General features: G+C 44.3%; 1 protein-coding gene across 8 annotated transcripts; it reads right to left on the reverse strand.

The window, feature by feature from the left end:
* Positions 1 to 682: 682 nt before the first annotated feature.
* Positions 683 to 8,137, reverse strand: LOC112349070 (chromatin modification-related protein EAF1 A-like). 8 transcript variants are annotated; one of them, XM_024682748.1, is made up of 21 exons: positions 7,232 to 8,137; positions 7,074 to 7,128; positions 6,938 to 7,008; positions 6,197 to 6,881; positions 6,023 to 6,145; positions 5,605 to 5,967; positions 5,470 to 5,553; positions 4,818 to 5,414; positions 4,735 to 4,764; positions 4,618 to 4,669; positions 4,377 to 4,567; positions 4,259 to 4,324; positions 4,123 to 4,203; positions 3,962 to 4,069; positions 3,785 to 3,904; positions 3,626 to 3,717; positions 3,365 to 3,568; positions 2,915 to 3,299; positions 2,358 to 2,849; positions 1,278 to 2,297; positions 683 to 1,213 (listed from the first exon to the last, which is right to left on the reverse strand). In XM_024682748.1, exons 1-21 carry the CDS (start codon positions 7,318 to 7,320, stop codon positions 1,091 to 1,093), a joined length of 5,031 nt encoding a protein of 1,676 aa, XP_024538516.1. In that variant the 5' UTR covers positions 7,321 to 8,137; the 3' UTR covers positions 683 to 1,090. The 8 variants fall into 8 exon arrangements, with proteins under 8 accessions (XP_024538516.1, XP_024538517.1, XP_024538515.1 ...); XM_024682749.1 differs by having other exon boundaries at positions 1,278 to 2,288; positions 2,352 to 2,849; XM_024682747.1 differs by having other exon boundaries at positions 2,352 to 2,849.
* Positions 8,138 to 13,450: the final 5,313 nt, after the last annotated feature.

Below are 13,450 nucleotides of genomic sequence, written 5' to 3' on the forward strand. Positions count from 1 at the left end.
GGAGTGAGCTCCTGATGCTGTCATAGATCATCTTCTTGTTCTTGTCCGAGAGAATCGTCATGGCCTCGTTGACGAGCTTGATAGCCTCCTCCGCTCCATTCATCCTGTTCTTGTCCGGGTGGACCAAACGTGCCATCTTCCGGTACTGCGTCCGGATGCTATCATCGTCCGCGCGGGGATCCACTCCTAAGATCGCGTACCAGTCGTGATCACCAATCCCGAACAGATCGTTAGGCAAGATTATTAGAGAATGGTGACGAATGGCGGCGGCAGCGTGGACTTCCACCACCGCTAGCATCTGCTTGCCACGCTCTAGGCCCGGGTCGAGTTGCAAGGCCCTGACACAAAAATCTTTCGCTGCTGCCAAGTCGTGGAGCATGAACTTCTTCTCTGCGAGATCGACTGCCTTGACAGCATCATCTTTGTTCAAGCATTCCATTCTATCTGGGCTAAGTTGTTTAATCACTAATCTCAAGAAATTTTATTCTATCTACTACCTGCATGGCTTCTGGATCCGTGAATCTCTTCCAGTTTTGTTGAGCCTGAGCCTGAGTAGAAGAAATTGGGCGGTGCCATTCGCAATAAGATGGAAAGTTTCAACACGGAATGCTTGTGACTGTCATCAGAATGACGATTTCTTAGAACTAGTATAGACGAATAAGGTCAGTAAATAATTATTATATCTTTTGAAAGGCAAAAATCTTCATGTTTTTGTTTTCAAATTTCTGCTGATACATCCTAGCAGGAACTTGGGCTCCCAAAAAAAAAGCAAAACAAATATACACACTCATCCCACTGGCCTTCAGCTCAAAAGGAAGTTTAAAGTCAATACAATACAAACCCGTCAGCAACAACAGCGTCGTCCTCTTCTCGTCGGTGTCTCTCTCTCTTTTTTTTCATCCATCAGCGCGAAAAAAAAAACAAAAACAAAACAACAACAGCAGCGATCAAGCAGCCAAGTTTAAAGTCAGCCGGGTAGCCTGCAAATCAGACTCGGAAGAAAAGCGAAGGAAGAACGCAAAAAAAAAGAGAGGAAGAGGAAGAAACAATGGGTGGGCTGGAAGCAGCAAAAATTACACTGGAGAGATCGCTACCGTGGGGAGCTCGAGGATGTTACAACGCTTGGAGGAGCAGCAGTGGCACTCGCGGTCACTGACGGATTACTAGAACCGTTCGTCGTTGGCCTTTGTGCTCCGCCATGGACTTGTCTTGGCTGCAAGAACAAAGATGGGCGATCGAATATAAAAGAAGCAAACGATGAGAGCTATCTCCATTACCTGTACACCATGACTCAAACTTGGCACCGGCGTTCCTGGGAAAGATGGCGAGCTGGGAAGCACCGAGGATGGCCTTGCCGCTCTCGTAGAATTCATCGTGTTCGTCGGGACAGGCACTGGCACTGGTAAGCTTTGCTGCTGCTGCTGCTGGACAGGCCTTTGAGCAGCACCACTTCCCTGCTGTTGCTGTGCCAGAGTTCTCCCATTCACAGCCGGGACAATACCGAGCTTCGCTGCTGTGCCAACTTGGTTTTGTGCCACTCCACCGTTTCCATTGGCACTGCCTTGGTTAGCGCCACCGCTGGTGCTCCTCGTTAGATTGTACATGCCGGGGAAGTTCTGGCCTGGTTTCCATGACCCCGCTGCGCTCGGAGCCAACGCTGCTTGAGGAGGCAATCCCGAGCTGCTGGTTCCAATGCTCATGGGACCACTGCCCGTGTTTGAGCCACCCAGCGGCTGCGTAGTGTTCTTCCCAGGGGCTTGTAGCGCACTGGCCTGTTTTTGCTGTGACTTTCTAGCCTGTGGAGCTTGCTGTGATTGTGGCTGCTGCTGCTGCTGCTGTTGTTGTTGTTGCTGCTGCTGCCTTCGTTGGATTTGAGCTTGCGTAGTCGTCGAAGCTGGCTGTTGAGAAGCTGGCGGTGCAGCAGCTGAAGTAGCCGGCGTAGTTTGCTGCTGCGGAGGTGGCGTCGACGGAGCTGCTGGCACCGGAGATGCTCCCTGCGGCGATTGCTTCTGAAGACTCTTTTGCTGCGAAGTTTGTCCAGCGGTGCCTTGCGTGAGTTGTCCCCCCTGGCTTTGTCCCGAAACCTTACCAGGCTGGCTCATGCTGGCTTGCTTCCCGGCTTGCTGCATCGCCAAACTTCTTTGTTGCGCTTGGCCAGCTTGAGCCGTTCCTGGCGGGCTTGGCAGCTGAGAGTTGGCTGTTTGCTGGCTCCCCGGCATCAGAGCTGAGTGTGTTGCGACTCCCCGGCCGCTCGCGTTGTTCTTACCCACTTTGGATTGTTGCTGGACCTGCAAGAGCTGCTGCTGTTGGAAACTTGGTTGTTTTGTTAATGACTGCTTTTGTGTTGGTACCTGTACCTTTTGCTGGCCTGAGAGCTGTCCCATTTGTGCTGGCGTTGGCTGTTGCGGGTGTTGCGCTCCTGGCAACACCGGCGACTGCTGCTGCTGGCTCGGAGATAGCTGCTGCGCTTGCTGGGACGGGAGCAAAGGCTGCTGCTGCTGTGTCAACATTCCAAGCTGATGCTGCTGCAACAAGTTGTTTGGCTGCTGGAAAATTCTTTTTTGCTGCTGCTGCTGTTGCTGCTGCTGTTGTTGTCTTTCGTTGACCAAACGGACCGCTTGCAAATACTGCTGGTGCTGCTGCTGCTGGCTTTGCTGCTGCGGGCTCAAATGTTGCTGCTGTTGAGGTGCGAAACTTTGAGTTGGTGAAGAGACCATTGGATTGGAAAGGTTCATGTTGTTTGAACTTAGAGTGTTCAAAGCAGCAACTGCCTGAGGATTACCTTGAGCAGCTTGGTGCTGCAGCTCTTGGATAATATGCTGCTTTTGCTCCTCCGTGCAGCGGCCAGACTGTTTAAGAAGCATAAGAATGACGCAGCGGCATTAAGCGTGTCATGTCAACTGAAAGCTCTTACCCGGATCAGCTGAGTTGCGTCTCTTGCCCGTTTCATAAAATTCGCAGGGCTCGGTATACCACCTGCCATCATGGAACCTGACGCGGGCAAAGCAACTCCACCGGGAGGCATCAGTCCTGGTGAAGGTCCTGGTGGTATCATGCCCGGCATGGTTGGCCTCGGTAGCGACAAGCCGCCTCTGTTCAAGCCCATCAAGCCTGCTGTGTTACCAGAAGGTAGCATCGGCATTGAGCAGTCACTTGAATTTGGCAAACTTGCCATTGGCAAGTTACCAGGGGAGTTTGCTTGAGGTTGCAAGCTACGTCCCGTAACCATCCGAGTGTACCGTAGCCTCTGCTCCTCTGCCGACAAGGGACGCATCGAAGCAGCCATCCTTTGAGCGTCTCTGAAATGCAGTTAAAGCGTTTAGAGGCCAACTGAAAATAAGTATGAACATCGAGAACAACATACCGTGCAGCAGCCGCGTTAATTGCAGCGGAGCCTGGAGAGACCATAGAACCCAGATGTGGGAGCAAAGGAAGACCAGCCGAGTTTGGTCGCAAGCCATTAGGTGCCATAACGCCTGGCATGTTGAGTCCCGGGTGCTGAGGCAGTGAATAGCCATGCGCAGGGATGTCTCCATTTGACATCGGATGCTCGCAAAGATCCAAAGGACTAAATGCAAGACGAAAGTTAGTGAACGACGTTGAAAAGTTTTGCAGAGAATAATACCTGAGAGGCACACCGGACAGACTGAATTGAGATGCTGTACTTAAATGAGATGCGTGCACAGGTAAAAGTTCCTGGTTTTCTAACGTGTCGTTCTGCAAGAAAAAATAAAATTACAATATAAACGTTAGGAAACCGGTACGTATCCAAGTGAGGAAAAACCTGTTGCTGCTTTGAGCGGTGAGCCTGCACAATATTCACAATCCGCTCAAGGTGCACTTTTACAGTGTCTTCTTCCATCGGCCCCTGTAAACGTTGCAAGAAGACACGCGTACTTTGCTGCTGGGAAAAGAGATCGGGCACGAGTGAGAGATGCGGCAAAAGAGTGACCACGGTCACCTTCGGCATTGATGTTCCCGGCTCATCGTTGTCTCCATTATCATTGGATAATCTGTCCAAAAGAGACTTGTGTCTGTCTTTACAATCTTTTGGTTTCCGGAAAATGCCCTGTAAAGAACACTTTTGTTTGTTTCTTCGAAGGACTAGTGATGTTTACGTACCTTTAGCTGGGAGCTGGAGCTCAATACGTCACTTACAAGCTCCCAATTCGGACCAAGATCATGCACAAGTGCCAAAATTGCCTGAGAAAACAAGAGGTTTTTAGTAACTGTAAAAGGCTGAAAAACAATCCTAGACCTGATCCTCGGTAGCTGACCAGGGAATACCAACTCCTGGAGGATTGATTGACGACTGAATGAAGCCCTGTTTAGGAAACTAATAAGCATAGAAAATAAACAAAAGTACAAGCCCATACCTTGGTCGCTTTGTTTCGCCGTATTCTATCACGAGCGCTATTTTGTCTCAAAATTTTACTCGAAGTGGTCAGGTTGAGACCGGTTGCTGAAGGCCCAGCTTCCGCAAAGTCAGGAGAATGCTTTGAAGATTTCAATTTCTTCATAGGATGCATACTGACAACACCTTGTGACCCTGGTGTCCCAGGTGTATCTGCTCAAGAATAGTTAAGATCCACACACACACGGCAGAGAAAACCATACCATGCTCGGATGACAGTGGACTGTACTGGTCACTTTTGCGTTTGAGCTGGTCCTGCAATTTATGTTCAACATGGTTACCAATCCAGAAAAATCAAGAGTAGAAGGTAAAAAACGAACCTGTTCAAGCTGATTAAGTTCAGCGTCAGTCTGCAAGTACAACATCTATCAGGTAAGAAGAAACAAATCCTTCAAGTACGTACTTTTGAAAGATGAGAGTTCGATATAGCATCCGTTGAGAAGTCGGAGTGGAAAGCTTTCGTCTTCTTCTTCTTCTTGAACCGGAGAGAGCTTGTGCCCAGCCCACCCTTTCTCGGACCCACGGAGTCACCCTCACTAGCTCGGCTGTCAGGAAATCCAAGGAGGTCTTCCTGCTGGGAGTTCGTGGAAGCCGAGGACGCGTTCCCTCTGTGTGCACCAGGAGACAATGTAGTCGACGCTGCACGTTGTCGAGCAACTACTGCTGATGTTCGCATGCGTTTCGTAGGAATAACTCCGATGGAACTAGCTGCACCAGCGGTAGGCCTTTTCGCGGGCGATGCGAGCCGATTACTCCCATCACAATAACCACCTTGTGACAGACCGTCGTAAGCTTTAGGTGTCTGCGCCTTGAGAATTCTCTTCCTCTTTTTCTTTGATATGGTCAAGTCACCCGGCATGTAGTGCATCCCGTAATCATCGTCAGGTAGCTTTGGTGATGTCCGACTACCAAACGACCTTGAATCGTCTCCATACAGGTCTAACTCAGAACACATGCCAGATAAACGTTGATCGTTGAGACTGTCCTGTAAAAGCTTCTCCTGCAGACAACAAACCACTGAGCAACAAGAGTAGCAGTCCTACAGCGGCACTTACACTCACAAAAGCATCCCAGTTCTTCTCAATAGAAAGCCGGTAAGTCTCCAAGGCGCCGTCCGACACGATAAAAACCAAGCTTTCCTGCAAGGAGAATACTGTCAGCAAACAGTAAAATAACTACGTGACACGTACCTCGGGAAATTGCTCCATGAGAAACAAGCTATCCGGGACAAATTGAGGAGTTTTTGGCAGCTCTAAATCAGTTGACGCTCGCATGACATACTTGTGGATGGGACGACGCTTTTCCGTCGGCGCAGGACCATCTACGTCCATAGGAACTGCTTCGCAATCATCATTTTTCTTGATGGACAACTCGTCAGGCTTTTGCGTCAAGGCAGCCGCTGACTGCCAATATCTTGTCACGATATTTGCCAGTACATGCGCGATCCTCTTTTTGTTCTTCTTCAAATCAGTATCGGCAACCTTTGTCTGCTGCGACCGTTGAGCCGTCCAGCGGCAAACCTGTGCAGCAGCCGCTGTCTTCCACAAGCGCTCCTGTAATGAGACAGACTATTAAAATGAAGAGCACAAATGAAGTTCAAATTTTTACCTGCATAAAGTCATTAGCCATCCATGACATCTCTTCCAGAACAAAGTCCCAGTGCGATTTCTGCCTTGCTGGTTCAGAACCAGGCTTGTGTCTTGAAAACTCCATCGTATGTTTTTGGGCAGCCTTTGAAAGTAAACGGTAAGACAAAACGTAGATAAACAAAGAAGAGAGTACCTTGATAGTTTCAGCTGCCTCTAAGATCATATCTTCTTGCGCTTTCTCAGAAACTGGTTTCTGTTTGTCTGACGCTTCATTTTTCTGTACCGATGCATCCGTAGAAAGTCCCGAAGGGCACGGTTCTGAAGGCCGTGCTACATCTCGAGTTTTATCGCCTTCGCTTTGTTCCTCTACTCCCTTCCCGTCTTGCTTAGCCTCCGCAGAACTTGCAGGGTTGATTTCTTCGTTTGTAGACTGTTCCATTGCTTTTTGTCTCGCATAGTCATCCGAAATGTCCTTGTTTTCTTTGCGTTCGTCTTGCACGCTTCCATCGTTTCCCGGTGAAACACAAGTTCCAACCTCTTGAACATCCGCAGAGCACGTTGGAGGGACTTGAAATCTACACATGGATGACTGATCCGTGTCGCAGGGAAGATACTTTGAAGCCGCGTGCCCATTGCCGAATTCCTTCTGCTTTAATTTTTTCGTAGACGTCTGATTCTTTCGTCCTTCAACCCCCAGAACCTCGTCGTGATCTCTGTGTTTAAAAACAGGCCCGTCACTGACATGTCCAGGAGTCTCTGCCGAGCCGTTTTCAAGAACCTCTCCCGTCACACGGCAACTAGCAGTTTCCTGCTCTACGTATCTACCATTTTCGAGGGAAGAACAGTTTGTGTTTCGGGCACACAAGTCGTCTAGTTCACTGTAGCAAAGCATAAATTGTCTACACTCAAGAAGAGCTTAAGCGAGCTTGCTTACCTCGACAACACTTGAGCAGCAAAACGAGGTAGTAGCGACTCACCGAATTTATAATCTAGCGGATTTCCACCCTGTGTGACAAGGGACCACAACAAAAAATAGTTTTAGAGACAGTAGAACTCACAAGCTTAGTTACCTTTTCTAGGAAATCAAGCTCTTTGCTTAGCTCTTCTCTTACAGTCACTTCTAACCTGCGACAAAGCAAAAAGAAAAAAAAACGAACAAAGTTCATACACAAAGATAGAAAAACAAACAAAAAGAGCAGGGGAAAAAAAAAAAAAAAACAAACAGTACCTGAGTTCTGCCTGAGCTTTGTCTATGGCAGCTCGGCGGGGAGATGGTATGCTGTCTACGTTGGTTGCAGCACCAGATCCTCCGCCCATGGAACCTTCCTCCACATTGACTATGAATCGCGACCCTGGCACTGACCAAGGGTCTCTCCTCGATCCAAAGTTACCATGAACACCGAGTCGCCACCATCAAACTTACTTCCTCCTGGTGGCTAGAAAAAATATATCTCCATCAGAAACTGCGACTTGGAAGAACCCAGAGAAAAAAAAAATCCAATCCCTGCACCAGCTCCCTCCCAGAGAGAAAAAAAAAAATCCAACGAAGGAACTAGCCCAGACGAGAGCCTCTACACTGGAACTCCCCCACCCGAGCTATATTATTCCTGTTTGATTCGTCGAATATCAACGTCCAAATCGTAGCTGGGCATCCAGTGCCCACGTCCCAAATCGCAATTCCCTAAACCCCCCGAGGATGTGCTGCGATTCACAGCCCCTGGCCAGCCGCTGCCACTTCGAATTGCAGGATTTCCTCCCTCTCAAACACCCCTACTCTCCCCACAAACCCTAAAAAACCTATTCTCAAACGAGGCAGCAGGGCAGAGAAGGAAATCGATCGAAATACCTGGCCACAGCGATAGAAATCTCCCTGGCAGCAGCAGCAGCCCGTAGAATCCCAATCCCTGACTCCAATCCAAAAGCCCTAGAGGCCGCGCGTGATCCGGCGCTGGCGGATCATCCTTCTCGCAATCCAATTGGTGTCATTGCACTCCCAATGGCGCCCTGGGCGGGGAAGAAATGGTGTCGAGCGTGAGATCGGAGGGCAGAGTGGGGGGATCTCCTCTACGGGTGGCGTCGCGGGGGGTTAGTGTAACCCCGTGCTTGCTCACACTCTGGTGTGTCTAGACCTGTAGAGGACGAGCTTCCCACACACAGGCATTCCCGGTTCGATTCCCTTGCCAAACAAGCTCGTGTTTATTTTAAATGAAAATAATAATAAAAATATTTAAGCAATGTAATAACCTACATAATTGAAAATTCACATTTGAAATAAATATAGACTCAATCATATATATAGAACTATTATCTAGAAAGTTAAAACAGTATTTGGATTGAATGCCAATAGTAGTTATATTTTAACTTCCATGAAATTAAATGTTTTTTTTCATATTTACAAATTACCCTTAAAATTTGTCAATAGATTAAACAGCCATGCCTTACTAAATTGACTTTAAAGGGTTAAATGTGTGGGTTAATATCATGCTTCAATGCTTTTGCAAAATTATAAAGAAATTTACTTTTAAATTTAATAGAAAAGAAAAAAAAAAACTCAAACAAATAAGATTGCCCTCTAAAATCACTTGAAAAAGAATGGCTTTAAAAAAACTCAGTGGCATTAAAAAATTTATAATTTAGTAGGATTAAGTAGTGGTAATCCTTATATAGTAACATTTACAAAACCATGATCACTCAAAAGATTAAAGATGTTAAGACATGTATTATGCAATTTAATTAAATTAAAACATATGAAACAAAGATGATAGAATAGTAAAAGGTTTTGAATTTACTATAATAAAAATCTATCAAAGACAATAAAATTTTAACTAACGTTAATTATTAAGTAAGAATTTAAGCTTGGTGGAAAAATATAAATAAAAAAAATAGAAAATTAAAAATATAGGAGAAATTTTGTTTTAATAAAATTTGACTTCCTATACATTTTCTAAACACAATATTTTTATTTATTTGATTTATGGTGGGGACTTAACATTGTGCTAACCTTTGACTGTTCAATTTATATTATTAGCCTATAATTTACTATAAAGGATAGTGTCAAAATCATAGGTGCATATTGAGAATATGGGAGTTAATTATAAACTCATTTGTTAAAAAATTAAATTAGGTGGAATGTTTTTATATTGTGTATTTATTTGAGAAAATAGGATGATCTACATTAAAATAAATATTAGTAATTATAATATTTAATATTTGTACAATTATGGTGTTTTCTACAAAACTCTTCTTACTCTAGTATGATTAACAACCTTAGCTTCTATAAAAAAAATTCTTATACTTTTGTTTAAAACTATAACATTTTTAGCATTTATTTTTTGTTTCATTATAGATATAAAAATCATATTATTTTAAATATATATTATTATCACACCAATTTATTTTTTTCTTGTTAACCCATTAAAATTAATGACATTATTATATACCTTATCCTACTCAATAAGTATAATTTCTTCTATTTCCTCATAAAGTCTCAAACAAATCATAACTGTAATAGTAATCATTTTACTTGACATTATAGTTTGCCACATAGTTTATGGTATTAAAGTGGGTATTTTCATCTCTTGCCTTAGTTGCAAGCAAATATCCATTGGTGATTCAAGACTTTATAGCATTTCTTATAGACAACAAAATGTTTCAAGAATATCAAACATTAGTAGATATTTCTGTCTTATCTTTTAGTTTTGTTTCTTAATTGTCCTTCACAACTCAAAATAGTAAGATGGTGATGAAAAGACATAATGCTATACTAGCTAAAGAAATAGATATAGTTTTTCCATGTATTACAATTCTTCTAGATTGAATTTGCCTCTTTAATGTTTTATTCCTCAAGTAAGAGACCACTAATAATCTTAATACAACACCATAAAAAATCTCAACTTTATAATGTGGTAAGTATGACTGTTTTATGATTGTGACTAAGGTTTTCACCTTATATTTTACCTATATGTTTAAGAAACGAATCAAGTTCTCAAACACCCAACCTCCACACCTGTAACTTAGATTTGTTCTTCATTAGAAGCTTTATTAGTATCACTGAGGAGGGGATGGTCCAAAGCTGAGTTTAGCTCATGAGCTAAAAAAAAACAAGGAAATATGATGTTAAAAAAAGATTATTTTTTTGTGAATTTAAAGTTCATAAATTTAATTATCAATGGTTTAGAGAAAAAAAAATTTAATCTATTTATGAAGAAACTTCTAATTTCTAATACAACCTTTACAATAAAATATTGAGTGAGTAGTTTTTAAAATTAAAAGTTTATACAAACATATAGAATTATTACTTTTTGCATTCAAAATGTTTTAGTTATGTAGCGCATCTAAATTTGGAGCTGAACTCCAAGTCTTTTGCACTACAAAACAAGGGTCTAGTACACATTCAATCCTACAAGCACCAGCTCCTTGTATCTAGCATTTGCAGCGTTTGCATTTGCAGCATTTGTATTTGCATATACCTAACCAACTAGAGCAGCGTGGAGCTTGGGCTTAGACCCAAGTTGGACGCATAATAAAAAAAGATATAGCTCAAAGGGAGCAAAACTAATATCTTAAGTGGTCGAACACACATTTCAACCATTATCCCTACTATACATTTAAAACCCCCCAACAACTCCAAAAGTTAATGGAAAACACACTATATGGGAAACACACCAACTTAAATGAATTATGAAACTACCTCTTATTTACATCTAAAAACATTAAGACTTAGACACCCTCTGACTGTTACCGACAAGGAAATAACTAATAGAGTTAACCACTTTTGCTACTCCGAATACCATTTAGCTTACAAAGGAATGATACATCCCTTTGATTGTCACTGACAAGGAAATAACTAACAAAGTTAACCACTTTTGCTGTTCTAAGTACTATTTGGCTTACAAAGGAATGATATATCCCTGTCCACAGGGATATAGGAAGAGAGTTAGAGGCCCAACTCCCATGAGTAAGAAATCAACACTGTTTAAGCTCTTGAATTTGGACTTCCCGAGAGGTCACCTAGCCCAATATTATTCAAACCCATAAACAGTTAACCTTAAAAATCCCAAAACCCTTAATTGATTGGAAAAAGGGGTGCACTTTTATTCATAGGCCCTTTTCCCTTTATATTTGAACTCATGGGACCTGTGAGACACAAAATCCCTAGGCCCCAAAGTGGAGCCGAAAGGGTGCCATGTGGTAGTGGCCGAAGTGAAAGCCAAACGAACGTAACACATTTGGACTAAAAGCTTCGACTTGAAAGGTCAAGAGCGGGAGTGGAACTCTCAACGAAGTGCTCAAGGAATAAGCATAAAGCAAGCAATAAGTGAGTCTCCAGAAAAGGAGTCCGAGATGGACCCGAGATGGAGTCCGAGATGGACCGAGATGGAGTCCAAGATGGACCCGAGATGGAGTCCGAGATGGACCCAAGATGGAATCCGAGATAGACCCGAGATGGAGTCTGAGATGGAGCCCAAGATAGAATCTGAGATGGAGTCCGAGAAGGACCTGAGATGGAGTCTGAAGTCGAGATCGAGACCGAGACTAGGACCGAGACCGAGACCGAGACCAGGACCGAGACCAAGATTGAGACCGAGGCCGAGGCTGAGACCAAACCCAAGCCCGAGTCCGAGTCCGAGTCTCGTGCTAAATATTATTCTATTTTTATTATTTTTTATAATGGAGATTCCTAGTTCATCTAACTCTTCTCACCTTATAGATATATCATCGCCATTGCCATCGCCATCGCCCCGGCTGAGCCACGCCATCAAGAATGCCGCATTGGCGCGGGTCGAGAACAAGAACAAGCAAAGGTGAAGTTTACCTTCCTGGTCAATTTCCACGTCAAAACTGTTGTTTTGTGGCCACCAAAGACGTACTTCATTGCGAGTCCTAGTTTGAGTCTAAGTTTGAGTTCGAGTTCGAGTCTGAGGGGGTTAAAGCCCAAAGCATTCATCTCCTAAACCCTGGGGGGTTTGGTGAGCTCCAAAAGTATAGTAGGGGGAGGACTCCAGTGGAGCCAGTTTAGCTAAGAAAGGCTAGTTTGTCCTAGGAAGGCTGTACCCAGGTGTTGGGTGATGGGATAACCACTGGGAAATCCAAAACTAGAGTGAATATAGACGGACAAGCAGGGTAGTTTGGTGAAGTGTTCAGGAGTTGACTCTAGTTCCCTCGAGAGATTGAATGGTCGATGCTCCCAGTCCAAGTGTGGGTGGCACTACCTACTTGGATACCTGGTGTGGCTCAAAGGAACCTCACTCTAAGCCCATGGCTAGAGCACCCAAAGGTGGAAGGCGGGGAGAGTACCCATGAAGCTCATGTAGGGCCATGGTATTCCAAAATATTGTCCCAAATGCTCAAACTGTGGAAAGGAAGAGGAACAGTCCTCTGTTGTAGTGACCAAGGATACAATTGGGTGGTAAAGAAGTCCCAACTCGTGGGACTTAGTGGTTAGGTTTGTGGGCCTCGATCTAGTGGTAGTGTTGGCGAACACAGCCATGGGCAGAAAGAGTCTTGGTGGGGACTGGAAAAGGGATATTGGGGAAGGCTATTCCCCATGTATGTGGGTATTCTAAGGAGGCTAAGGAGTGGATTTGGGATGATCACTCATGGACGGATGGCCCAGTTTTTGAGAGACGGGACTGTGATGTAGGTGGTGTTAGACCACCGGTGTGACCAAGGTGAAGGGGCATGGTTTTAGCGTAACAGGTTGATATGTCGGTGGTACCTTGGGGTGTTAGTCATGGGATCGGACATGTGGAGCACTTGGACCAAGTGCAATGGTTGAGGGGCTTGGATGTCATTCTTGGGGATAGCAAGTCCTTAAGTCCAAAATAGGACTTATGGAGGTTGTGAGTAAGACTCCTCCAAGTGGTCGGAAGTGTGGTTAAGTGAGTAAAGTAAAATGGAAAATTTAGTCGCTTACAACTTGGTATCGTAGTTGTTCTTTAGTTCGACTTTTATTAGTGGCCAAGTATATCACCACTTGTATTGGAATTGGAAGGTCCTAAGTATGGACCTATCCTCAAGGAGGAGCATGTCAACAAAATATGGCTCTCCACTCAAGTTCATGCATGAACTTGTGCGCAATGTGGTGGATGGAAAAGGGCCAGTAAGGGAACGATTTTGGGATCTTGGGAACAGTATAAGGGTTTCCTCAGAGAGTTGAGGATGTGATCCAAATGAGCATTTGATGCAGCAAATGGGCTAATGTAGTTGTGGTAAATAACTATAGTCAGGATCATGGGAAAATGCAGACTCCAAAACAATAAAGGAGTCACAAGATTAACCTGTGAGACACAAATCCCTAAGCCCCAAAGTAGAGCCAAAAAGGCACCATGTGGTAGTGGCCGAAGCAAAAGCCAAACGAACGTAACACATTTAGACTAAAAGTTTCAACTTGAAAGGTCAAGAGCGGGAGTGGAACTCCCAACAAAGTGCTCAAGGACCAAGCATA

The sequence above is a fragment of the Selaginella moellendorffii genome, unplaced genomic scaffold (assembly GCF_000143415.4).
Source record: "Selaginella moellendorffii unplaced genomic scaffold, v1.0 SELMOscaffold_35, whole genome shotgun sequence".
NCBI classification, from domain to species: Eukaryota; Viridiplantae; Streptophyta; class Lycopodiopsida; order Selaginellales; family Selaginellaceae; genus Selaginella; species Selaginella moellendorffii.